Source organism: Leptinotarsa decemlineata, unplaced genomic scaffold (genome assembly GCF_025532065.1).
Source record: "Leptinotarsa decemlineata unplaced genomic scaffold, Ldec_3_MD MMD2_tig00002159_RagTag_RagTag, whole genome shotgun sequence".
In the NCBI taxonomy this organism is placed as follows: domain Eukaryota; kingdom Metazoa; phylum Arthropoda; class Insecta; order Coleoptera; family Chrysomelidae; genus Leptinotarsa; species Leptinotarsa decemlineata.
This window is the reverse complement of record NW_027412574.1, coordinates 1,259,632-1,285,946: the sequence shown is the minus strand read 5'-3', so window position 1 is coordinate 1,285,946 and position 26,315 is coordinate 1,259,632. Positions and strand designations below refer to the sequence as shown.

At 34.1% G+C, this 26,315-nt stretch overlaps 3 protein-coding genes across 9 annotated transcripts in view; 1 reads left to right on the top strand and 2 right to left on the bottom strand.

Annotated features, from left to right (window-relative positions):
* dlg1 (MAGUK family member discs large 1) overlaps positions 1-26,315 on the bottom strand; it is an 889,881-nt gene that overhangs the window by 617,419 nt on the left and 246,147 nt on the right. The window lies entirely within an intron of this gene.
* LOC111503152 (uncharacterized) lies at positions 1,917-16,689 on the top strand. Its single transcript, XM_023157379.2, is given in 4 exon segments — positions 1,917-2,002; positions 3,444-4,015; positions 16,244-16,628; positions 16,630-16,689. Coding segments are annotated over 4 exon segments (1,029 nt in total). The 5' UTR covers positions 1,917-1,990.
* On the bottom strand, positions 8,991-10,944 carry LOC141482962 (larval cuticle protein A2B-like). Its single transcript, XM_074177002.1, has 2 exons — positions 10,815-10,944; positions 8,991-9,713 (listed from the first exon to the last, which is right to left on the bottom strand). The coding sequence occupies exons 1-2, from the start codon at positions 10,824-10,826 to the stop codon at positions 9,102-9,104; spliced, it is 624 nt and encodes a 207-aa protein (XP_074033103.1). The 5' UTR covers positions 10,827-10,944; the 3' UTR covers positions 8,991-9,101.

The window sequence follows — 26,315 nt, the reverse complement described above, 5'->3', positions numbered from 1 at the left end:
GAAAATTTTCAACAGCATGTGAACTTGAAAATAAGGTTATACCTGTCATTTCAAAATTTGATACTTCTTCAAAATCATTTTTCAATTAATATTACTTCAGAAATTTATGAATTATTTATTTATGAAGTATTTTGGAAATCCAATTTCTAACTATGACACAGGATAGCTGAAGCGGAACAATAAATTTTTACTCCAATTTCTCAGTCCATATGGTTCAGGACACCAAAACTATAATAACGGGTTTCACCAAGTCTAAGATCAAGAAATGTAGTTTGACAGTGGAAAAATATCACTACACTCAGAATTATGGATGCTTGAATGCAATTTTAATGTTTTTTTCATCAAGTCACTTCAAAAAAGTGAAACAAGGAGTCGCGATGCTTGTATTCTCTGCAATTCACTGTAATGAATGCATGCCCAGATTAAAAGAACCGTGAATAAGCGTAAGTGATCGCAATGTAAAAGGGGATACAGTTTTTCCTCAGTATCTTCTTCCATAAAATGGAAACATGTTTATTAATCTCATTTGTTCCAGGTATAAAATGTGTCAATTCATTTTTCAAAACGATGGTGTTCTCAGTGGTCCATCAAAGTTGACCCAAAATTTATAGTCCCGACTCATGAGAACAAAATCCACCTTAGGCACTTTGAGCAATGAAATTGGTAGTTGTAAAAAATAGATCTCAATTCCATTCTAGAAAATGTGGTATGGAAAATCATTAAAATCCTTTGTATACACGCTGTTGATTGAAACTATTAAAAACCATCAAAAATGATATCAGATACGAGGGGAAAAGTTAGACAAATGGATGTGACTGCAGACAAATTTATTAGCTGGGAAAGACCTGAATTTGACCGTTTATTCGGAGAAACTATGTTTAAAAATGTTTAATATATGTTTTTTCCGTTAATCAGCTATCGCACCCCTACGAATGATAACCCTCAGAAGTCGAAACTTGGGCGAACTAAGGACGAGGTCTTACCTTTTAACGTGTGATTCCTAACACGGGTTGGACGATTGCAAGTGAAAATCGAACGTTCAGCCTGGGGCTTGCACCATCGACTCACACATCGGCCGATTGACTGAGTGAACAAATCACCCACGTCGAACCGCCCGGCTACCGACCGACCTACCGAGAATGTGAAGATAAATAAAATCGCACATGATAGCATTGACATTTGGCTTTCAAAGAATCATTTTTAGCAATTTCATATTTTCATATATGAAACCTGCCTTATACAGTGAAAGTTTGACAATACTGTCGTCGACGCAAAATCATCGAGAGAAGTGTTGTCACATTACTGTTTTGGAGTATTTTAATTAGAATCATTGAATCATTTCTGTTTTTTTTCAACAAATATGTGAAAAAATTCTATATATTCTTTTGAAAATATTTTTCATAAATGGACAAAATTCTTTTGCTTTTACTTCAGTTCCATAATATAATGATTACTATATATTCCTACAGGAAATCGCCATCAAACTCTTCTCACGGTGAAATGAATAGCTCACATTCTAATACGTTTTCAATATTCGAGTGAATCATATCATCGAATCTGAATTTATTTCAATGTGGAACTGAACAATTCCTGCAGTGATTCACTGTTTGCTTATTCAGGTGTTACCATCAGGACCACACAGTGCATTTTTAATGTAAATATTATGACCTTGTCACCAAATCAGTTTCGAAGTTGCCTTCAACCTATATGCCTTTGAAATACTAATCATTCTAACAGTTGTAAGAATATTTGTAATGGAATTGGAAGAATAATTACTAAATAGAAGTCAAGTACAAGTTCATAACGTCAAACATATACTTTTTGAGGTTTTAGGGGCTGTTGCCAAATCACTTGATATTCTGTAGGTATTCAAGGGGGTATATATATATATATATATATATATATATATATATATATATATATATTTCTCAGCAAACCGTTCATCATCATCAGTTCAGTTTCTGGTGTGGAATAAAAAATAATCTGAAAAATGATTTCGAAAGTAAGTGCTTCATTGATATTATTCTAATAATATTTTCACTGAACAAGACGTATATCTAATTGGTTCGGTCCAGAACTCAGATTATTCGCGAACTCAACGAATCCGTTATTTACAATCAACTTTCATTCATTACCATCTAGCAGATATGAAGGAGTTTTTTCAAGTCAATATGGAATAGTTTGATGGAAAACAACAAAAATTTCACCGATATGTGTATAGAATAAGTATACATTGAAACAAAAATATAAATCATAATTGTGGTGACAATAAGAGCAAATGTAGACAGTAAACATTTTCTTTTTGTAAAGTCTACTAGGAATACAAATACTCTTGGATTAATTATCCCAAGCAGATGGAAATTGGTCTCTCGATAATAAAAAACAGTTCCATTTGACGATTTTATTAGAAATTCCTGAAATATCACATTTATCGTGAATACTCTCAATTCCCCCTTATCTGTCTTGAATACATTCATGATTAGCTTTTTCTGGTAAATCGTTGAAGAAAAAACTATAAAATAATGGGAATATATAAACTAAGGTGAAGATTTTTGTCTCTATGGAAAAATAATTATATGTTACATAATTTATAGAAATGAGTAAGGCATATATTTTTTACAATATAGTAACTCATTCCATCGTTGAATCGATAATTATTGGTCGATTTGAAGTTGGTGAGAAATGAGTATAAGAAAATTTTTGTGTTATAATTATAGTTGTTGGTCGATTTGAAGTTCGTGGAAAACAAGAATCAGAAAATTTTGTTGAGAACATTTCACTTTTGTGAGTGAAAACTGAAACACAAATTGATGATTTATGAGAAATGTTTTCAAATGTCAGTCTGATATTCGAATTGGCCGCGGTGGTAATGCGCTCGACTCACGATCGGAAAACCGTAAGCTCGAAGATTGCAGGTTCGTGTCCTGTCACGGTCGCCAAATTTTGTAAATGGATTCTTATTATTTTATCATTTTAAAAATAGGTTTTGACTTTTCTATTATTAATATTTTAACAACTGAACAACTGGATACCATAGTTACCAAACAAATCATAAAACAAAATTATTCATACAGGGAGAGAAAATATTAACATCAAAATGAACTAATAAACAATTCCAACACTTAGCTCGCACAAGTTTCTCAAATTCTGAGAATTGTTGTTCATATGGGGGCGACAGCTGATTAACGGAAAAACAGATTTCAAACAGATTTTTTTTCAAACATATTCAATTAGTTTTTACTCGTTTCATGTCTAAGTGTTGAAAGATAAGGGCTACGCCAAACGCAAATGTTTATCAAATCATAGAAAATAACGTACCCCTTCGTTAGTGGAAAAATATATCACGAAAATAACAAATTGGTGTTTTTTAATAAGGGTTATATGTTGTGGACAATGTTATATAATGTGTGTAACCTGAACTAAACAGATCATTTCATCTTTAGGTTTTCTTCATCGCTGCTCTAGCCTGTGCCTCACAAGCAGCAGTGTCTCGCGTGGTGCCTGTTGTAGCAAAAATATCGGATGATACCGTAGATCTCTCACCTCAGTACTCCTACGCTTATGATGTCCAGGACGCTCTAACTGGAGATTCAAAAGCTCATCTCGAGAGCAGAAATGGAGATATTGTCAAGGGTCAATACAGTCTCAATGATCCCGATGGTACCAGAAGAATCGTAGATTATACTGCAGACCCTGTGAATGGATTCAGAGCAGTCGTCAGAAAAGAACCCTCAACAGCAATTGCCGAACCAGTAGCTGCCGAACCTGTTGAGGTAGAACCAGTAATTGCAAAAACTGTAGCTGCACCTTTAGTTGCAAGAGCAATTACTGCACCGTTGTTGACTAGAGCAGCTGCAATAAGGGCAACTAAAGTTCCTGCAGATTCAGAAGCGGTAGAAAGTGTTGAAGTTGCACCAAAATCAGTTCCAGTGACTGCTCTTCCAGCATTTGGAGTCTCAGCTCCTCTAATCTCTTCACCTTATGTCGCTGCTCCTGTTCTGAGTTACTCAAGACTGTCAGTGCCTTTCACATATAGCACATTTACGGTTTTGTAAAATGCATATTTCCCATTAATTGTAAATAAATGATTTTCAATGATCGTTACATGAATTTGTATCTATAGGGACAAGTGAGTGGACTTGATCCAAAATAAAGTCCGTGATTGGTATATAATAAATGGAAATAGTATATGTATCAAAGTTGATTGTTTTTTGGTGAAGGAAAGAGAATTAATACCATAATTGAAGATGTTCAGGTTGAATATGTACAACTGGAGCTTTCAGGTAATAATAATAATACTATGCTTTATTGCCCAAAGAACATTATATCTTATTGACAAAGCTACAAATTTTTATCAGTCATCATAAACATAAGCATATATATATATATATATATATATATATATATATATATATATATATATATATATATATATATATATATATATATATATATATATATATGTACATCTTTGCAATTGGCTGCACCGCGCTGATGAGGCCAATAGCCAGAAACACGTGTCCGCGGTTTGCCTCCATATTTCTTGAGTGTTCTGTCCACGAATTTCCCCCTTTTGATATATATATATATATATATATATATATATATATATATATATATATATATATATATATATATATATATATCAAAAGGGGAAAATTCGTGGACAAAACACATGTGTATATATATATACAGATACATATCTATACACACACACATACATATATAGGGTACAAATTATGTTAAAATACTCAAACACATGAACTTGATTAAAGATATCATACAATAAAAAATACCAAAAAAGTTTGAACAGTTCAAATGCAGTAGACCATACTTTGTTTAATGAAAAATACAGTTGATAAAATAAATTAGAGAGAGCGGTTCTCATAGAACTGTTCTAAACTATAATAGGGTCTACCACATAATAAGTCTTTTACTGATTTTCGAAATACCCAGCTATCCTGTAAAATTTTAATATGGTCAGGTAAATGATTGAACATCTTGAGACCATTATAATATATAGAGTCTTTGACTAGAGCAGAGGCTGGTATGGGTAATCTTAGGTCGTTAGATTGACGAAGGGCATAGTAATTAGAGTAACCGCTAAATATCAATTTATGTTTGTTAATTAAACATACCTACTGTTTCTAAAATGAAGATTCCAAAAACTGTCAAGATTTTATGTAATTCAAATAAGGGTTTGCAGGAGTCTCAACTTTTGGCATTACACATGAATCTTATAGTCCTTTTCTGAATGATGAACATCGTCTGCGTTTGAGTTTTGCAACATACTTCCCAGAAAGGAATTTCATATTTTAAATGTGACTCAACAAGTGAGAAATAAGCCGATTTAGCGGCAGACAAACCAAGAGTATGTTTTGTTATTTTAGGTAAAGTCATGAGTGTTTATATTTGAATATTCTGAAGGTATTGCCAAATTCTTCTACTATCACTATATTCGTATTCGAAAAAATTTAATCCTGAAATATTCTCAGCTCAATGTATCAATATGAGAACAAAGTAGGTATCAATTTTTGAATTGAATCAATATCATTATTTGAATAACGAGGAATTTCAACAAGAACATTCGTTTGAAAGTACTATTAATAAAGACCCAATGTTTGAATATATGAACAGAGTACGTAAATGACTGAACAGCAATATCATTTCCTTGTTGAAATCTATTGTGTCTTGACACGGGAGCACAGATCCGGCACCCGACTTACTTGACGAGGCTGGATGCATTGAGTGTATGTCGCGTATTCTTTCAGATTTCAATGAAATGGCTATTCTTCGTCATTGGTCGGTCGGTAGCCAAGCGGTTCGGCGTGGGTGCTTTGTTCACTCACTCGAATTGACTGCCATGTTGGTCGGTGGTTCAAGCTCTAGTCTGAACGATCGATCTTCACTTGCTATCGTCCAACCCATGTTAGGAATCACATGTTAAATGGTAAGACCTCGTTAATCCTTAGCTCGCACAAGTTTCAACTTCTGAGCGTTGTCGTTCGTAGGGGTGAGACAGCTGGTTAACGGAAAAAACAGATTTTTAACAGATTTTAACAGAAACAGAATTTCAATTTCAAACGTTAACTCTATTCTTGAATGTTCTAGTTATAAGAAACATCGATAAGGGTTCAGAATTTGATGTATATAGAAAGAATAACACTTTCTTGACATCTTTCATCATTGCACACAACAAAAAATTGCGAAGCTGCCTTTTCTTGTCGATAGGCTGGTAACGTTCCCTTTGAGCAAGGAAAGATATGATATCGAGAAGAAAGTTATCAAGGAGATAGCTGAAAGTAACGTATATCTCTCAAATGTCATGAATACCTTGATTAGAAAGAGAAAATTTCAAGAGTGCATCCTTGAATTCTCGATTTTCAGAATGATGAAGACTTGTAGTTTCTGAAAAATTGAATATGAGAGTAGCTTTCAAAATGTGCTCGTACATTTCAAGAAGTGTTGGGTAATCCAAATGACAAGACGACGGAAAAGGAACAGTTAGGGATTCATGAAATAAGGGGTGAGGATCGTGATAAACAAAGCGAACTATAATAGCTCGCTAGAAGAAACATGTTTCATATATTCGATTTCATAGACTAGAGAAGTCCATTGTTACTGTGTGGCCATAAAATGAGCGAAAAATGCTTTAAATTGTTGAGGCCGATAGATGACAACAAGTTTTTAAATATCTTCGAAAGTTATGAAATCGAGAAATGTAGAATGAGACCTATGAACGGCAATAAAGTTCCCGTTCCTAATAGCTCATTGTTCGCATTAATATACAATTGAAAGTAGAAAAAAGGTAATCCTTATTAGGCAAGTGTTTTCGAAAGATTCATTTCATACCAGAGGTTCTGAATGCATTTCATTCAAATACAAATACGTAAATATATCGATACAAGATTATCCATATTACTATAAATTTTTATTTCATTGTTACTCATTTCTAATATCGCTATTGATATCGTTATGTTTCTGTATTCCTGATGGTTTATTTATTCAAGATATTTCGTGAAAAAGACTTAATGAAGTAACCACACATGAAATCAGTTGAAATTTGTGTTGCAGAGATAACAATAGTCAATATTCGGTGGAAAAAATAAGTAGATTTGTTGGAACCCGTACAAGAGAATATCTCAATCGTAGAAGTTCCAATCTCCTTTTAGCTGCAATGTAATCTCCTCTGCTCCAATAGATACCATCCAAAAGGTATGAGCTATATCACCCACTCATCAAATTCAATCAAAATAAAATCCATTTGGATCAGTGCACATTTGCCAACAACGTCGAATAATTCCGTCAGCAAAAAAATTCCTGCTCGGGACTCGATGAAATCGATGAAGGCTATTATTGTCTGGTTCTTATGGACGGAGGTTCTACCGATGAGAAAGTTAAAGTGCTTGAAAAGATGGTAGTCGGTTGGCGGGGTATGGTGCCTGAGGCAGAACTTCGACGTTCAATTGAATTGATTTTCGGACGGTGATTTGTGAAACATGCGGACAGGCATTGTCTTGGAGCAGAATCGAACCTCTTCTGTTGACCAGTGCCGGCTGCTGCTGAAGCGATGTTTAGTATATTTCGTCGATTTTCTCACAATAGGACTCTTCTATGATGGTTTGTCTCGGTTGCAGAAAGTTATAATGAATGACACTAGCCGCTGAGCAACACACAGTATACATGGTCTTTGTTTCTTTTCGCCTTTGGGAAGTGCCTGGATGGCTTATCGATGTCAAACCACTGTCCGGAACGTCTCCTGTTGTAGATGACCCACTTTCCATCACACGTAACGATCCTTCGCTTGTGCAAGAATACAGGCCAGTGTAATAAAAGGAAATAGTACTTTGTATGAATTTTAATTGTTAGAACTAGTTTTTCATCATTTACGCGATATGTATTGCCGGTATTTTATTGGGTGACGTAGGTGGTTTGCTCCACTCACTCAATCGACCGCTGTGTGGTTCGAACCGCAAGGCAGGACGATCGGTTTCCACTTCCTATCGTCCAAGCCGTATTAGAAATCACACGTTAGAAGGTGAGACCTCGTTAGTTTTCAGCTCACACAAATTTCGACTTTTGAGAATTGTCGTTCTTAGGGAAGCGACAGCTGATCAACGGAAAAACAGATTTTGACAGATACTTGAAAATATGAAGGTTATGCTATTGTTTCACCTGGAAAAATGAAGCCATGCCAACTGAAAACACATTTACAAAAAATTTACAATTTTCCGCAACCATTTCACGGTTATTAATATGAAACCAATTTTTGTCTTTGATTCGACCACAGACTTCAAAGAAAATATCGAGTCATCGATTTTTTCAATGAAGAAAGGATGTTATGCATCGGTGGCGTCGGCCTGTTGCCTTTGATGAAAGTTCTCCGCCATCAACGCATCTGGAGATATACGATTGAAATTCTACTAATGCTTTTTGAGTTATAGTCACGTTCGCCAAGACACCATAAGCGCATCATAAATCGATTGGAAATCCATGAGGCAAGTTCATTTACACGACTGACGTTATGTTTTGTAACTAAGCCGGAATATTCAAATGACAGAGGCATCACTCCATTCAGCACAATTATGTCAGTTGAATGAATATATTTTTCCTCATTTCGGAGAAGATTATAGTCTTTCAATATCAAAACGGGAGAATAACAGTTGGAAAATTGAATATTAACTATTATGTTTTGACTCAACAAATGAATACCTGAAATACACAAGAGCTATCCACAGTGTATGAACTGATTATTTTTCAAACAAATTCAATCTGAGCACCTACTAACAAAGTTTAATGTTTAACGAAAACGTCCATCAAAATAGTTTTGATTCAGTATCGATCTTCCGTCCATCATACATACATTTTCGAAATTCATTAATTTGTGCCAAAATATTGGCTAAAAATCTTAGTTTTCTGATAATTCCAATATTCAAACTCGTATCACTGTTGGAATTTGAAGTTTCTCATTATGAAATGAGAACAATAGGTTTTGACTCACACTGGTCTGTTGAAATCATTTTATTTATAAATATATCATCATTTATTTACAAAATTATACAGAAAATAGTGAACTCTTAACAAACGTAATCAGTAGGAATCTATAAAACAGCGGCCGGCGCTGGGGCCAGTGAATACGGCGAGCCCCACCCTGGACTAAAGGCTAATGGAGCTGGCGCACCCACATATGGAGCGGCCACTCTCGCAATTCCAGGAGCTAAGGCAGGGGCTGCAACGTAAGGAGATGCTACCCTGGCGAAGGGAGCTGGAAGAACTGGAGCTGCCACAGCTCTTGCTACGGGAGCAGCAACTGGTGCCACGAAAGGGGCTGCTACGGCTCTTGCTACAGGAGTTACGGCTGGTGCCACGGCTCTAGCTACGACGGGTGCTGCAGCTACAGCCAGAGGCAACTTTCTGACGACAGCATTGAACCCATGAATAGGATCAGCGTAGTAGTCTACGACTCTACGAGTGCCATCTGGATCTGCTACGGTGTACTGGCCTCTGACTATGTTGTTGGCTCTGCTTTCGACTTGCGTTTTTGAATCACCAGTGAGAGCATCCTGGACGTCGTAGGCATATGAGTAGGATGGATTGGGGTCAAATGTAGCGTCGGAAATTTTAGCAAGTACTGATGGTGCTGGCAACACTGCGGCCGGGGCTCCTATTACACTTCCTCTAGCTAGTGCCACCAGAGCGGTGAGAATGATGAACTAGAAAGTTAAAACACGCTATAGTTAGTTCAGACTTTGATGGTAATTGATTACTCCGATCATATACAGAAAAAAATCAGTTTTATAAATTAAAATGCTGAACATTGTGATATATTCATTCCAGATTTTGGTCCTGAATATATATTAAATAATTTAAATTTTTTGATACTTTTACAATGTTTGTTCGAAATGATATTTTAATTTGATTTCGATTCGATTAATAGCAACGATTCATTCAGAAGAACATTCGAGAAAAACTAATTGGAAGGAAAAGTTATCGATTGCATTCTGTAAGAATTCAGTTTAACTTTGCTTTATTTTTGATAGAGATTTTAATTCATTCGAGTACACTACTTCACTGAAAATATATAATCGCAAAAGAACTACATTTCAGTGAAACGATTAGATCGATCATTTACTGCAAGAGTTTTTCAGCATTGAAATTGCTCGTTCATCTTTAATATTATTTCCACTTACATGTTTCTATATACACAAACTGCTTTTTTATTTGCCAGTATCCTCTGTATGACTTATATGTTTTATATATACAAACTGATTTCATGTATTAAGTGAAAATTGATCAATTTAAAAGCACTTTGTTTTTACATAAAAACTGTATTATAGATTAAGTGAAACTTTGTTCACAAGATTACTCTTATGACAATAAAGTATATTCTCTTCCTCTCTATCTCTCTCTCTCTCTCTCTCATCGTCAATGTGTTATTGATTGGTGTGTATGAATTGAAATAAATATCATTTAACACATATTTGTTCAGCCGTAGTTCCTCAATAATGTAAGTTCTGAACAAATGAATTAATTTTTTGAAATGAAGTTGTTTCAGAGGCTGACTACTATAGATAATTATGAATGAATATCATCGCACTGTATTTAAATTTTTCAAAATAGGCACTTCGTTGACCAAACAATTCAAGAATTTGATGGACACCCTACAATACATCACTTTTACGAGCTAATATTTCAGTCACTATGAAACCGCAAAATTTTATCAGTATCACTGCACTGCTTTACGCCACGTTCTGAACTTTCATAAACGCTGTTAAACTGATGATTTACCACCCCGTATATAACGCACTGCCTACCTTTATGGCCATGTTTTTCTGCTTGAAGAATAAAGATCGACTGATAAGTGAAAACTCATTGGATAACGCTTTTATAGTGGCCCAAAATATTTGTTACAGCTTTCTATGAGGCTCTGTAGAATACTAATTGATTGCGTACCGTTGCACCATTTTTTCGATGCGGATATAACAGTATTCGGACACATTTTCGATTGTGGCAAGTCTTTCATGTACACTGGAGTGGAAAAATCTGTAGAAGCAGAAGAAACTTCTACTCAAACTTATTTGTTTCAGCTGATCACGAACTTGAAATTAGAAAATTGCACTTCAATCTACTCAGTTTTCAAAATAATCATGTTGCTCCGAAAATATACCTTGTGTAACAGACACACTCTTTCAGTAAAATAACGAGTATTTCATGAATGTCTCTGAAGTTCTTTCTCAGGTAAAAAAAAATATTTCGTACCTATCTTTCAGTAAAATCACGAGTATATCTTTGGATTTCTTTTTCAGGTTGAAAACAATGTTTCGTAATTCACTTTCGCTCACATGCCTAAGAAAAACATTGAATGAAACGGGTTTATACAGTGTCATCCCCAAAGTATGCACCATATGGGAAACTTCTTTATTAAGGATTTTTTGACAAAAAGTTATTTCTGCACCAACAAAATACAGTAAAACACACGTAATATACGAGGAGCCTTCAAATATTTGATTTTGAGACAAGAATAAAGTACTCTTATTTAGGAAAATCTCAAGAAATGTTATTTTGAAAAGTTGTTCAGCATTGAAAAATACATTTAGATTTGGAGTCATGGCCATCTAAGTGGAATTTTACTTTTTTAACGTTTTTTTAATAGGGACTAAGAAAAGAAAAATTTGCTAAAACAATAAATAGACAGCATCCTGTAAACAACGTTTTATTTTAAAAACCTGCAATATTACAAATTACACTACTATGGTGGTAACCAGGGTAAATTTTTTGAAGAGTAAAATAATTTTCAAAGTTTTTGGGCAAAGTTATTTTTACTTTTCGTTAACACCAAAAATTACTCAAAATTATTCAGTATTGTAACAAGAACCTCATATTCAATGATATCAAATCACAAAATATCAAAATAAAATAGGTATTTTGGTGATTATTTTGGAGAATTATTTTGGACAAGGAAATCTCCTGAAAATCGACAAGCTTGTTCCGAAATACCTATTTTATTTTGTTGTTTTGTGATTTGATATTATTGAATATCGAGTTTTTGTTACAGAACTGTATAATTTTAAGTAATTTTAGGTGTTAACAAAAAATAAAAATAATTTTGCATCAAAAACTTTGAAAATTATTTTACTCTTCTTCAAAAAAATTGAACATGGTTAACACCATATTTATGTAATTCGTATTATTACACGCTTTTGAAATATACCTTCTTATACAGGATGCTATTTATTTATTGTTTTAGCAATTTTTTTTCGTAGTGCCCATTTAAAAAAATTAGTAAAAAAAATAAAACTTCACTTGGATGGTCATGACTTCAAATCCAGGTGTATTTTTCAATTATGAACAACTTTTTTGAATAATATTTCCCGAAATTTTTCAAAATGAGAGTACTTTACTCTTGACTCAAAATCAAATATTTGAAGGCTCTTCATATATTACGTGTGTTTTACTGTATTTTGTTGGTGCATGTTTAGTTTTAGGGGATGCACAAACTTTTATCAAGAATAATATTTTGTCGAAAAACCCTTAATAAATAAGTTTCCCATATGGTGCATACTTTGGGGAAGACACTGTATACTCGTTTTGAGAAAAAATTGAATCTGAGTTCATCTGAAATAGAAGCAAAGAGATTTGGAATATCTCTATTTTCTGTGATGATTGGGCCAGCTTGTATTACACATATTTCTTTGTTCATCAATTTTCATCGTACATGATATAAATTTTTCAGTATAGAAACAATTCACAAAGAGACATTGCCGTTAGGCATTTTTAAATTCTCTATTTCACCATCAATGCTTGTATTTTGACCTTTTTTATATTAGAATTCTATTCTTCCGTCTTCAAAAATCAACTTTGGTGTCTGGCGTCAACATAATTTATGAAGACCTACTTGAAGTGAATCATCAATGAAGTTTGCATATTCAACTTCCTGCATTCATTTCAGTTTCAGAATGACGTAGAACTGACGATTTGAAGTAATATTCCAAGTTCCATATTTATACACTGTTTCTCAACATGTAAAATGTATTGAATGACCGATTACACTAGAAATAATTTTATTAACATATCCACCTACTAGTGTGCTAGTTGAAGTATGCATGAATTATTGACATGAGTTCAACATTTTTGAAAATATCGAAAAGTTTTTTTATTTTGTGTTGTTGTAAATTCATATTTGATTCGTTATCTACATGCTGGCTGCTCGATTGATATCGCTCAGAAATAACAAAGTTTGAGTTTGGAAATTTTACGTAGTACGGCTCGAATAATCTAACACACTGATAACAGATTTCTATACATCTACTGCACATCTTGAGGGAGGGGCTTCTAACCGGCCATGACTCAGTCCGGTAGCTGTACATGGCTGTCAGTTTTATCGCTGTCAATTTCATCACTGTTGAGAATCATTTTATCATTTAAGCATCGCTTTTGAAGGAATAAGCGTTATAATTTTTCAATTTATCAACGAAACGAGAAAGAACTTCATTTACACACCTTCAAATTCCAACCAACTATATTGATAATGATTATCAATTGTTTCCATTATAGCGACTAACTACTTTTTCATTTAAATTACTTCAATCTTATTCGGTGTCAATACCATACATCTATGTATCGATATGACCGCACTAGTTTGTGATACGAATATGTATCTGAAAGAAAAGGGCGGAAATGAGGCAGCTTCAACATAAGAGAATTTGTATTTGTCAAAATATATAAAATTCTACCAAAATTATTTGATGCTGCCGCAATCAATTTCAAAATAAACTTTTCTCGAAGATGTGTAGCACATACAAAGAAGTAACTTTCGGACTCAAACTGGGTAAAAAACCCTCTGGAAACAAATACTTCCATATAAACATTGAATTACACGAAAGAAAAATACTTTCGAAATAACTACTTTTATATGAACAATGAATTATACAAAAACACTGTTTCCTATAGTTTGTACAACAAACGTTCGTTATAGAATTAAATCAGACGTCATTCAGAGGATTCCTACACCATATGAGCGTATAAAAGAGGTGACATTTTACTTGAATAACACTGCTGCTGTAATCAATTACGAAAAAATTGAAGATTTTCAATAATCATATTTTGGAGAAAAATTGCGTGAACCATTCCAATAAAAAAGAAATTTGGAGGCAATCCATATACATTAATTGAATATGTTGTTTATTCAGTTGACTCATCTGTTACGAAACTCATATATCTCGCTAGATTTTCTATATATGTATTTCCGATAACTTTAACAAATTGGTTGATCAGATCCATTGAGTTCATGATATTTGTTTGCGATCAAGCTAATGAGATAGAAACACGTGTCTGCGGTTTGACTATGCTGAACACGATGTGCTGTGTGTTCCCTCATAGTGTTTACAGGAGACTGATTTCACATCAATTCATTATCAACATAGTTCAAAATCATTTGACATAAATCTAATCAATGCAGCCATACCACAACTCTTCATCATTCATGCAAAGACGTGGTATCGGAGCTATACATCACTTCATTCACATTTGCGTCTATTCACATAGAACAGACGTCGGGCGTAGATGAGGTGCGGACGATTATCTCTCTTATGTCCCTCTTGAGTGAACAAGTATCAATGCTTATATGATATGATATACTACCTTTGAGAATTCTCAGTGAGACGTAGATGATTCCGAAAGTACAAAAAAGTATTAAGTAATTGAAAACACGATACCAAAATAAAACCGAAAAAAATCTCATATTTGAAAGTTTCTGGGTTGGTTTGTTATAGTTATTATATTTAAAGTCATAATCCCAGTGGAATCTTGATGATGCCAGCTTGGTTAGCAAAGCTCGTGTCGAAAAATAGTATAACATCCTGGTGTAGAAGAAATGTTTCGAGGTTTCCATTGTAGCTATAATATAATACATTGATTTGAGATTTTTCTTCAACAAGAACGAATATAAATTTTTTGTAGTGATAACACTCTATAATTGAGTTTTATATTTATAATAAATTTGTAAGCATATCTCTATAACCAACGCAAATGATATATAATGACTAAGTACCTGAATTATAATTTATTTCAAATAATTGTTTGATGTAATAATAATATATAATTTTACATTTTTATACAAAAATTGTGGGAAATTTCTAACGGAAGGAAGCAATCAAATGCAAAACAAACTGTTTACGATGTGTGGATCATGCTCAGAAGTTACTTTCAGATACAAACTGGAAGAAACATCCTTTCCGAAACTACTTTCAAGTCAACATTGAATTGCACGTGAGAAAAATATTTTTGAAACAACTATTTCCACATACGTATGTTGTCGTACTTCAACATACGACAACATACGAAACTCAGTTTATATTGTTTCTTTTATACTCCAAATATTCGTTATGTAATAGAATCAGATACCATTTATAGGAACGCTATACAATGTAGTATGGAAAAGGGATAAACTTGCATTTACATGGAACACTGTCATCTTCAATAGCGCACATCCGTGTTTCGGAATGAGACAATTGCCTAATTGAATTTTCAGTAGCAATCTGAATATAATTACAAGAAGCAAAAAATGCATTCATAACATTACGAATTCCTATCAAGGACGAGTTAAATCTACTTTTGTTACGATGACAGTGCAGAAAGACATTCAAACGATTATTTGTTCAAATTCCAGCCACAGGGATCATATTCAATTGAAAGGGGTATATTTTCAGGAGGGATTAGTTTTTGAGAAAAAAGTTTTTTTCCATCTTTTTACAAAAATTAAGGAAATATTCTGAAGGAATGAAGAAAACAATTAGGTTCAATATAAACTCTTTACAAAATAGTGTAGATTGTGCAAAAAAGTTACTTTCAGGATACAACCTGAAAGGACTCTTCCAGATTTCGACTGTTTAAGTATGTCACCCGCTCTGAGTGGTGTTCTTGAGAATACTATTGAGATTATTTTGTGCTGCTTGTTGCATTGTTCTGTATCCTTAATGTATCATCTCTAGAAATAATTGTAGCCCTTGAAGGTTTGCCATTTATATTGCACCTTCTTCTCTACAATAAATGCTTGCGGGTTGGGTCGAAAAGACCCACCCTACTGTAAGTAAATTCAATGTTTCAGATTGAAAATGCCTCGCAAGTATTTAAGAAAATGCCCTGATCGAAAAATCTGTACTCAAGAGCAAATTAATACAGCCAAGAAGTTGGTTATTGACAATCATTCATGCCACATTAGTCTGCAAGCTATTTAGTATTGCAGACAGAATAACATCATTGTACTTACATTGCCACCACACAGCATTCACAGGCTACAGCCCTTGAATAGGGCTATTTATAGTCCTCTGAAAAATCAGTATGCAATAGAAGCTTATAAATGGATGACACAACATGCCGGTAGATCTTCGACTTTCGACATAGCCTTTAGAAAAGATGCAACTGTTGGTAACGCAGCTTCCGCATTCAGGGTCACTGGAATATATCCATACGATGATACCCTGTTTACAGAAGCAGGCTTCGCACCATCCTCAGTTACGGATATGTTTTGTCCATCTGAAGCTGTCACTCAAAATTCATCTACTTCAAATTCTGTAACTACAGTAGAAATTCAAGAAAGACAAAGTCATCGAGCTTTAGCCATTGGATCTATTGCACAAGAATCGAGTGCTTCTACGTCTGCCGATTTGGCAGAAACGAAAGAGATTTTGACTGTTGCTGAAACGCATCGTCACCAAGTGCATCACTCGCTGAACAACACGTCATTGCAAATATTGCTGAAGTGCATAATCAACAAAATTCAACACTACCTAGACAACGGAACATGGAAGCTGCAGTTGAAATAAACAAAGCCAATGAATAATTACACGCACTTTCAGATCCAATGGACAAAATAGAAGAATTTCAGGAGCAACAAATTATTTCGCTCTCTATTCTTCGTAACATTCCGAATGATAACCAGTCTCATATTTCCTTAATCGATAAAAGGCCATTACCAAAGGCAATACACAATCAGTCTCGACGCAAAAATTATAGCAAATCGGAAATAATCACCAAGAGTCCTTTTAAAAATAAGTTGGAGGAGAAACAAAAACAAATTGATAAGAAGATTAGAATACCAAAGATGAATGAAGATGAAAACCAAATGCAATCAAAGGAAGAAATATAATATTGAGAAAGATAAGGCTACAGATAAATCTTCGAAACAAGAATACTATTGTCCGTTATGTCGCGAAAAGTACAGAGATACGGCTGAAGTGTGGATTGAGTGTACAATTTGTAAATCTTGGTAGCACGAAGCCTGTACCAGTTATGAGAGTAGCAATATTTACTTGTGATCTATGTGCAATTAGTTAAGTTTTTGTCGTGCGCACACTTTGTCGTTGTTGCGTACACTTAACCGAAGGCATGCGGACACTTTTCCACTGATGAGGGTAAGGGTCCGCATTTCCCTTGTTGATTAAAGTTTCAATTAAAATAACAATTATTAGTAGAATTAGAAATTTATGTTTTGTTTTTGTTTATAAAGATTTATTACATTAGATTAAACGTTGATTTTTTTTTCAATCAACTAAAACTTTTATTCTGGGGGCAATTTACTAAAAATTGCGTACATTAACCCCACATGACTCTACAGAGTAGAAAATATTTTGAAATTTCATTTTAAAATTTTGATTATGAAATTGTTGGTTACTGTAATTTTACAAAATGATACATGACAAAATACGTGACATACGTGAATATACGTGACAAAAATTATTGGCTGGAATAACATTGTTTTGCAGTACCTATCTATGAATAAACATTAGTAGATGTTCAAAGTAATATTGAAGTTATTCTATCCTCTAGTTTCACAAATACTTTATCATCAGATGGCACTACGATAACTATGTTTGCTATATATCGTGACCCACTGCGAAATACAGCAGTAAAATACGTGTTTTCTACTTTGATAAAAATACTGAATTTACGTTTCAATTTAATTTCTTTAATGGAGTTTTGTATTTCATGACAAACTCCGAGCGATCTATTTGATGGAAATAACCATATCAACTTCTGAAGTTTTTTTTCTGTGGTTGAGTGGGCTAAAGTGGGAAACTGAGAGGTACATGGCTTCCCTGGATGGTGTCTTCAACAATTTAGTCTGCCGTATTCTCGTGATGAGTACTCGTATGTAGGTAATAGCGAGCCGCCCTGGCTCCGCACGAGTGCAATGCTGATACTTAATTAAAATTCACTCACTGGAAATTAAAGGACATGGAGAAACAGTCATGAAAAAGTAACTTTATTTTATGAACGCGTCTTATGACCCCGCAGCTGGCGTCACAGTTGGAAAACTTGAATATCCTTTCTAATTGCACATCTACAACATGAAACGAACACAAATACACATGCAATTAATCCGCGTTGAAACTGACACTTTGCTGTTTGGGTCGGATCTTTCCTGCACTGATGGGTGGAAATACTTCGAAACTGGTCTGTAGGTGATATACATTGACTCAAATTTTCAAAACATTCTCTATTACTTTCTAAAACCTGTAGCTCCCTTAAGTTCCCGTTTAAAATTCTTTGCGCACTTATCAATTTTTTTGCATCAATTTCCGTTTATCCTTACATTTTGGAGTACATCGACTAGTTTCAACTAGTTTATCTGGAGCGGAATATTTTCTCTTTATGTCATGATCGAAAATTAAAGATAAATTGGTTTCACGTTAATTTTTCATTTACGAAAAATCTTTAACCACTAGACAATGATCTACTCCGGCTAAAATCGTATCATTTGTAGCACAGCGGGTGTCATGTTCTATAATTCTTCTATCCTGATTCGCTTTTCAAGGTTACTCATTTTTTCCTTTTTTTGTATCAAAAAATCTGGAAAGGTTTGGTTTACAAACTCGCGCATAGCAGAATCAATATTTTTATTGAAGAAATGTAATTTAAAATAATATTAAATACTCATTATATGTCTCACAATATTTTCAACAGCTATAGATCTAACTTGACTTGCTCTTTGATGCACCCCACGCATGTCATAATTCTCTGTATGTTCGCTCTATTCTGCTCATAGTATATTGTAGCATAAGTGCACGATCTGGACTTTTTTCATGGAATACCTGCATACAAATTTTTGACTCCACATCATATCGCCAACAAAAATCGTGACCATATGGCACTGAAAATAGAAAGTACGAATGTCTTCGAACTATTTGTTGAGGAGAAAATGCAAAAAAGTCAATTTTCAATTCAAGAAAGACATCTTTCTTTCATAACCTTAATCCCCACCCCTTAGTGACCATCACTTTCAGAAATTGAATAGGAAGAGTACTAAATATGAAACATTTTCGAAAATATGATTCATTCATGTGACTTTTTGGATAATTTTTCAAGTTTTTTGTTTCGTAAGAGGGTGTCAAAATGAGAAATTATGCAATGACATGGTCAGATGGATGTCACAGGGACAGTCACATGGATGAAATTGTTATAAAATTACCACCTCAATGATGTGTCATACTTGGTAGTACTTTACCTATTCAAATTCTCAGGGCGATTGTCACCAAGGGACAGGAAAGAAGGTATAACGGGATTTGAAATTGTCTCGATCCAAATGTGTGTTGAAGACATTCAATCTCACTCGTTTTCGATGCCGCACACTGATTCCAATCCTCTTCATTTCAGACGAAGGCTTTTTCCAAAAACAATTTTAATAAGATGATTTTGTTAACCTAAATCAATTTTTGGTGAATGACATATACATTTCATCACAACGTTTTACGAAATGAATTACAGAATGAAAAATTCATAGTTGGGTAAGAATTGTTAGAAGATTTGTGATTATTGGGAGAGAAAGATTTGGGCTTTCTACTTTTACATCTTCATACAAAAATTAATCTCTCCTATAAATATGCCTCTTTCAATTTAAATAAGATTACTATGGCTCGGATTTAATCAAATGAGCGAATGAATGTCAATTACGCACTTTCATCGATGACATGGGTAGATTAAACTCATTCGTGACATAAAATGGCAATTTTCATGAATGAATTGTTTGCTTCATTTTATAGAGTTATCCAGATTGGTACTGAAGAGGTGTCTTATTCCGAAATATCAAATGTCCACCAGTGAGGATAATAGTGTTCCATATCAGTGAAATTTTACCTCTTTCATTTAATATAATGTGTATCGGATCAGATATCATCCTGTAAATGATATCTGATTCGATTCCAATACATATGTTTGGAGTACAAACTGAATGAAAAAATGAGTTTGTACAATTCAGTGTTCACATAAAAGTAGTTGCGTTGCAAGTATTTTTCGTGTAAGTCAATGTTTATATTGGAGTAGCTGTTTCTAAAGAGTTTTTTTTTTCAAGTTTGTGTCTGATAGTCACTTCTTTGCATGATCTACTCATTTTGTATACAGTCAATTGTAAGAAATTGATTGCTTTCCTCCTTTCTTTAAAATAGTCTCACATGTTTTGTATGAAGTTGGAGGAGTAGAAAACCGAAAGTTTTTTCCCCAAAAATTGATCTCTTCTAAAAATAAACCCTTTTCATGAATTTTTAGATTAGTGATAGACAACGTTAAGTTGCATAGAAGTAATGTTTTTTTTCAATTCAAATATTGACACGAATATTTTAAAATAAAATTTTGTAATATATGAAACAAACTCATTATTTATGAAATACTAGATAACCTCACAAGGGTATCAGAACAAAGGTATATGTATATTTTTTTCTCTTATAGTGGGTAGGTCGGTAGCCTGGTTGGTTGACGTGGGTGGTTTGCTCCATTCAATTCAATCGATTGCTGTGTGAACTGGTGGCTCACACAGCTATCGTCCAACCCGTGTTAGGAATCACTCGGATTCAATCGTTAGTCCTTAGCTCGCACAATTTTTTGACTTTTGATAGTTATTGTTCGTAAGGGAGTGACAGCTGGTTGATGGAAATACATATTTTAACACAGTTTTTTCCAACAGATCACATCAGCTTGGACATGAAAAAAGTGGCTGTTCGTACACGGAGAGTCCAAAATAACATTCACAGAGTACTAAAAAATATTCCACAACATTTTTGAATATATTGTACCATTCTGATTTGTTGTGGAATGTTCAGAAATGGTCTGGAACTTCCGAAAAACTCGCCCTCTCGAGAGTTCTTATACAGTCGAGAGCAAACGTTCCACAATGTTCCGTTACATTCCAGATCATCACGGAAAACATTCTGGTATGTTCCTTAGTAATCTAAAACGTTTGGAAACATCTCAAAACATGTCAGATCATTGTGGTGAGTTGAATGTTGTGGTAGGCCTCTAGTTACCATCTATGGAAGAGGTTCCTATTTTTACCTGAAAGGTGTGCTTTCTTAGACATGAGGTCTAACATTTTTGCCTTTTAAAAAATTATGGAACAGTAAAAAACAATCAAGATTATTCGAGAGTATTTCTTGATGTTTCAGAATGTCCTGAATTTTTTTTGGAATGTTCGGAAGTAGCTTGAAACGATAGGATACAAACTGTGACATCACAGATTATTGTGAAATGACTAAGGAAGTTGGTTTGGTTGGGGGAAGTATGTAAAAAATGACATATAGTTTTGTTTTTCAATCATAATTTTCTATTGGTAGTTCACACATTCATAGCTTACATCAATCATCTTCGGTCCTTATAATATCGAAACTTTTCATCAAAAAATCTACAGAAAAAAAAATTTAACTGAGATGAATCATAATCCATTTTGTCCATATGCTTCGGACAAAATAACATATTGCTAATGGGGACAAAATGACATACATATCATAGCTGAAAAATTATTGGCCTAATATGCAAAAGAAACACTCAGTTCTCCTTGGAACATCGATCGGCCTAAGAAACGTGAGCCCAAAGCGAACATTGTAAGCACCGCAACCAGTCTTCTTATGGCTTAGATCTCGAGTAAAGGTCGTTACAGTAAATGCAAGTAGTCCCCTTCATCGTCATGAGGAATATTGAGAAAATCTTGTACCTTATCATTTTCTTCGAATAGTTTTTTGGTGGTTTTGCGTTTCTTCTTTGTTGAAAGAGCTTTGGACGCATTTATAGATTTTATTTCCAACATATTAGGAGTACAAGTCAACACTAACGAGCTCTGTCGAGTTTTTGGCTTACGTTTCCCCTGGCTAACGTTTACTAATAAAACATTCTTTTGGCACCGGAGAAAGCACCTCAATAGGAATAGCAAGAAGACGAGGAATGTTCATTGGTAGCAGCAGTAGTTGAAACAACTTCTAGACCGGAGCTTGTTGTTGGAACCTGAGATGAATGTTCAGCTTATGGGTCGGTAAGCGCTCTTATTTCAGCTGCACTATTTTCTACAGAAATAATATCATCGGACCATGGCTGAACGAGAGGTAACGCAGCCGCCACAGCAACTTGAGACGTCTTTGTCACAGGAATTAAATCTGCTGCTTGTTGTGAAGGTTGTGTCAAAACCTGGTCAGACTCGACAGTGGTCATTACTGTTGCAAGTTGAAGAGGCTCTTCATTAGAGTTGTCATCCAGTGGTATGTTTGTGGTTTCAGAGGGCTCATACGTATAATCTGGAAATATATTAGGGTTCAACAGCCAGATGCTGGTGCTTTCAAATAGGTGACAAGCATTTTACACCGTAGCTGCCTTACCATGAACAAGTCGATGATTTGAAGATTCGTAACAACTCGCCCAGGATATGCCTTCAGCCATTTAGCAATTTCTTGGTTACAATAGGTCTTCAAAGGCCCAAAAAAGGAGACATCAAGAGGTTGCATACGATGAGTGAAATGTGCAGAAAAATATCATTAAAACCGTTTTTTTGCATATTCCAAATGTTCAATGCCTTTATGACTTGCATTTCCATCAGCAATTAGAATTACTTTATCGTCAATATTTTTACAAAACTTTGAAAATGCTTTATTCATTTTATAAATATTTCGGTTGTCATTCAGCCTGATTGTTAAACTACACTTAAAGCGCCAGCAGGAGCTTCATCTATAAGTTCGTTTTTCATATTTTTTCTATGGAATATCATCATCGGTATGTTCCTATGTTCCAACAGCATTAACACAACAAACAACATTGGTGTTTGGACCACGCTCCGCACTAGTTATAACTCCTTCCCCCTTGTTTCCTTCCCGTAGTAGCTGAATTTTTTTCCGCTTTTTATACTGTAGAAAGCCCAGAATTACAAATACTATAGCCAACAGATTCCAGTAATTTTCCATACAATTGATAAAATTTTTGAACTTGCGACCGATTCAAAGCTTGAGCGCGAGCTGCTGAAGTGGCTTCTGGTTTGCGCAAAAATATATATTTATTACGTCTTATAAATCCATCCATCCAGTCTTGATGGAACCGTTTTTCCCAAGTATCTAAAAAGTTTATCCTTGTACCAATGATTGTGTCCATCCCAACAAACGTCTTTCAAAGAATTTTATATGCTCAACTAATTGCCTTTCTACATCCAAGGTCTTTTGAATTTGACTCCTAAGTTTTATTGATGTCGAAAAAATGCCGCGAAGAGTTGCTTGAGGAACACTTAATGTTTTTGGAGTCAATACCAAACCATTTTCCCATCTCGAACTGCCTCGATGACTTTCTTCATCGACTCCGTACTCCAAGATTGCCGATTAGTCGTCAGTTTATAATTACGTGGCATTTTGGTATACCTACCTACCTACATATAACACAAAATTTATGGACAAAATGACAAACTTATTCTATTTTGTTCGTTACTTATACATGTCGTTTTCTCCCTCGAGCGTTTTAAAACAATAAAATTGGTAAATAAATATACGAAGAGCTCTTTTTCTGAAAATAAGTTATTCAATTTGAAGATGGATTTTTGAGAATTGAAACAAATGCTACAGAAACAGATAAAACAGAAAAAACTCACCATTTGAACAAAAACTTTGTCGGAATGAAAAAAACTCGCTGTAAATACCTGTCATTGGCCATGACGAAATTTGACAGTTTATAGAGTTATGGCCACGTGTTGTCACTGTCAGTTTCGTTTCAAAGTACGCCAAATTCAAAATAACCCACGTGGTGTCACTGTCAGTTTCGTTTCAAAGTCCGCCAAATTCAAAATAACCCGCGTATGTCATTTTGCACAGATAAGTCATATATATATATATATATATATATATATATATATATATATATATATATATATATATATATATATATATATATGTGATCAAGTTTATTCGACTGGCTTATATAACAATAGGTTATTTTTGAGTGGGTATTTCGGAAATGTATTTTTCCCTTATCAAGAATATCTACAAAAAGTATAATGCAAACATTATATAGTAATAAAATTAAAAAAGACTCACCAAAGTTAGTTTAAAATAGGCATATACTCAAATCCAAACTTAGAAAAGTCGAACAGTCTAATGCAAATTTGACGTTGAAATTTTGTCACAGCACCAGAGAAAATGTGATTTTTAAGATATTTGCAAATACAGTGAGATTTTAATGATGTAACTGATATATAATTTTTCATATTGAAATCATTTGTTTAATTTCATTGATCAAAAGTTGAAATACAATTATGAAAATACAAACATTTTAGCAGTTGAAAATGATAAAGTCAAAAGGATATTTTTGGAAATGGTTCACATAAGTAAAAATAATAATAACTTGAACAAAAAATTAGAAATACAAAATTTTGGTCAAATTCACAATTATGAAATCAAACAAATGATTTCAATATAAAAAAATATATATCACTCACACCATTAAAATTTCACTGTATTTGCAAATATTTTAAAAATCACCTTTTCTCTGGTGCTGTGACAAAATTTCAACGTCAAATTTGCATTTAACTTTTCGGCTTTTCTGTGTTTGGATTTATATTTGGATATATATGTCAAAACATTGGAACAGCAGAGATACAGCAACATAACACTAGTATATATATAAAGGAATTGAAGCTGAACTGAGCTGAGCTGAACTTCTTCGATAGATGATAGCACATCTATTGTTAGCATTCGCATATAATAAATAGAAGTTATGAAGCTCCAAATCCTTTATGTGACATATGAAAATATTGAAATACTGAAAATGAAGGAAAATTAGTATCATCATTCATATATATATATATACACACACGTGTATTGTATAGATCTGTTGATGATATCCTGGTATGTTTCACAGGAACATACAGTTGACTAACTTTTTGAATTTCATCAATTCTCTCCATTCTTCTATCACATTCACAATGATGATGGAATAGGCCAACTCTATAAATTTTTTGGACTTGATGATAATAAAAGTTAACAACAAATATGATTTTTCAATTTATCGTAAACCGGCACATACAAATATTATCATCCATAATTCGTCCACTAACCCATATTAGCATAAAGTAGCAGCTTTCAACATTATAATCCACAGACTGATAAATGTACTCTTTTCACTAGTTCGGACTTCCATTGTGTACTATATAAAATGATTTGAAATCCCTGAAACAACTAAAAAAAGAAGAATTAAAAATAAATTGCTGAAAATAACAATTATATTGAGAAAAATAAACCTGAAATGAAATAATAGTGAAATAAAATACAAGTAAAATAGAACAATTGAACAGAAATAAATGAAAATAAGGAAATGAAAAAAAGGAAATAAAAATAAAAAGTTGAGAGATTCCAAGTCACGTTAGTTCCCGACGTTTCGATTGTTAGTATCTACAATCGTCTTCGGGTGATGACTGGACCGATTCCTCCGAGAGATGACTATTTATAGGTCGTTCGAGTACTTTCACTTATCCCCGCATTCCATTTTTCGCTTCACTGGTTCCGTGGGAGATGACCGTTTGGCGGTAGTTGGCCATTTTTCGCTTGATGATGGGTTTCCATATGTTGCGTATTTCTACGCTGGCTTGGCTGAATACGTTGTTGGACAACATGTAAGCGGCTTCCTTGAATTTTCTCCTAAACCAATGTTTCTCTCTGTGCAAGATCTCAGCTTGGGACCACTCGATGTTGTGTTGATGGGTCCAAATATGGTCTGCTATTCTTGATTTGCTGGTTTCCCCTCGCTGTGTGTGTTTCTTGAGCTCAGCAATGCGAACATTCAATGGCCTCTTAGTTTCACCAATATAGCATTTTCCGCACTCACAAGGGTATCCGGTAAATGCAATTTTTGGAATCGCAGTCCACGTTTGGTGGCCTGGTTTTCGTGAGGCTGCTACGGATAGTGTTACTGGATCTGAAGCAGGTTCTAATGTTGTATTTGAAACCAATTCTTCTAATCCTCTTCGATAATCCTCTGATGTAGGGAAGTGCAAGCACTGGTTGTGACGGTTTCTCTTCCTTGCGAGG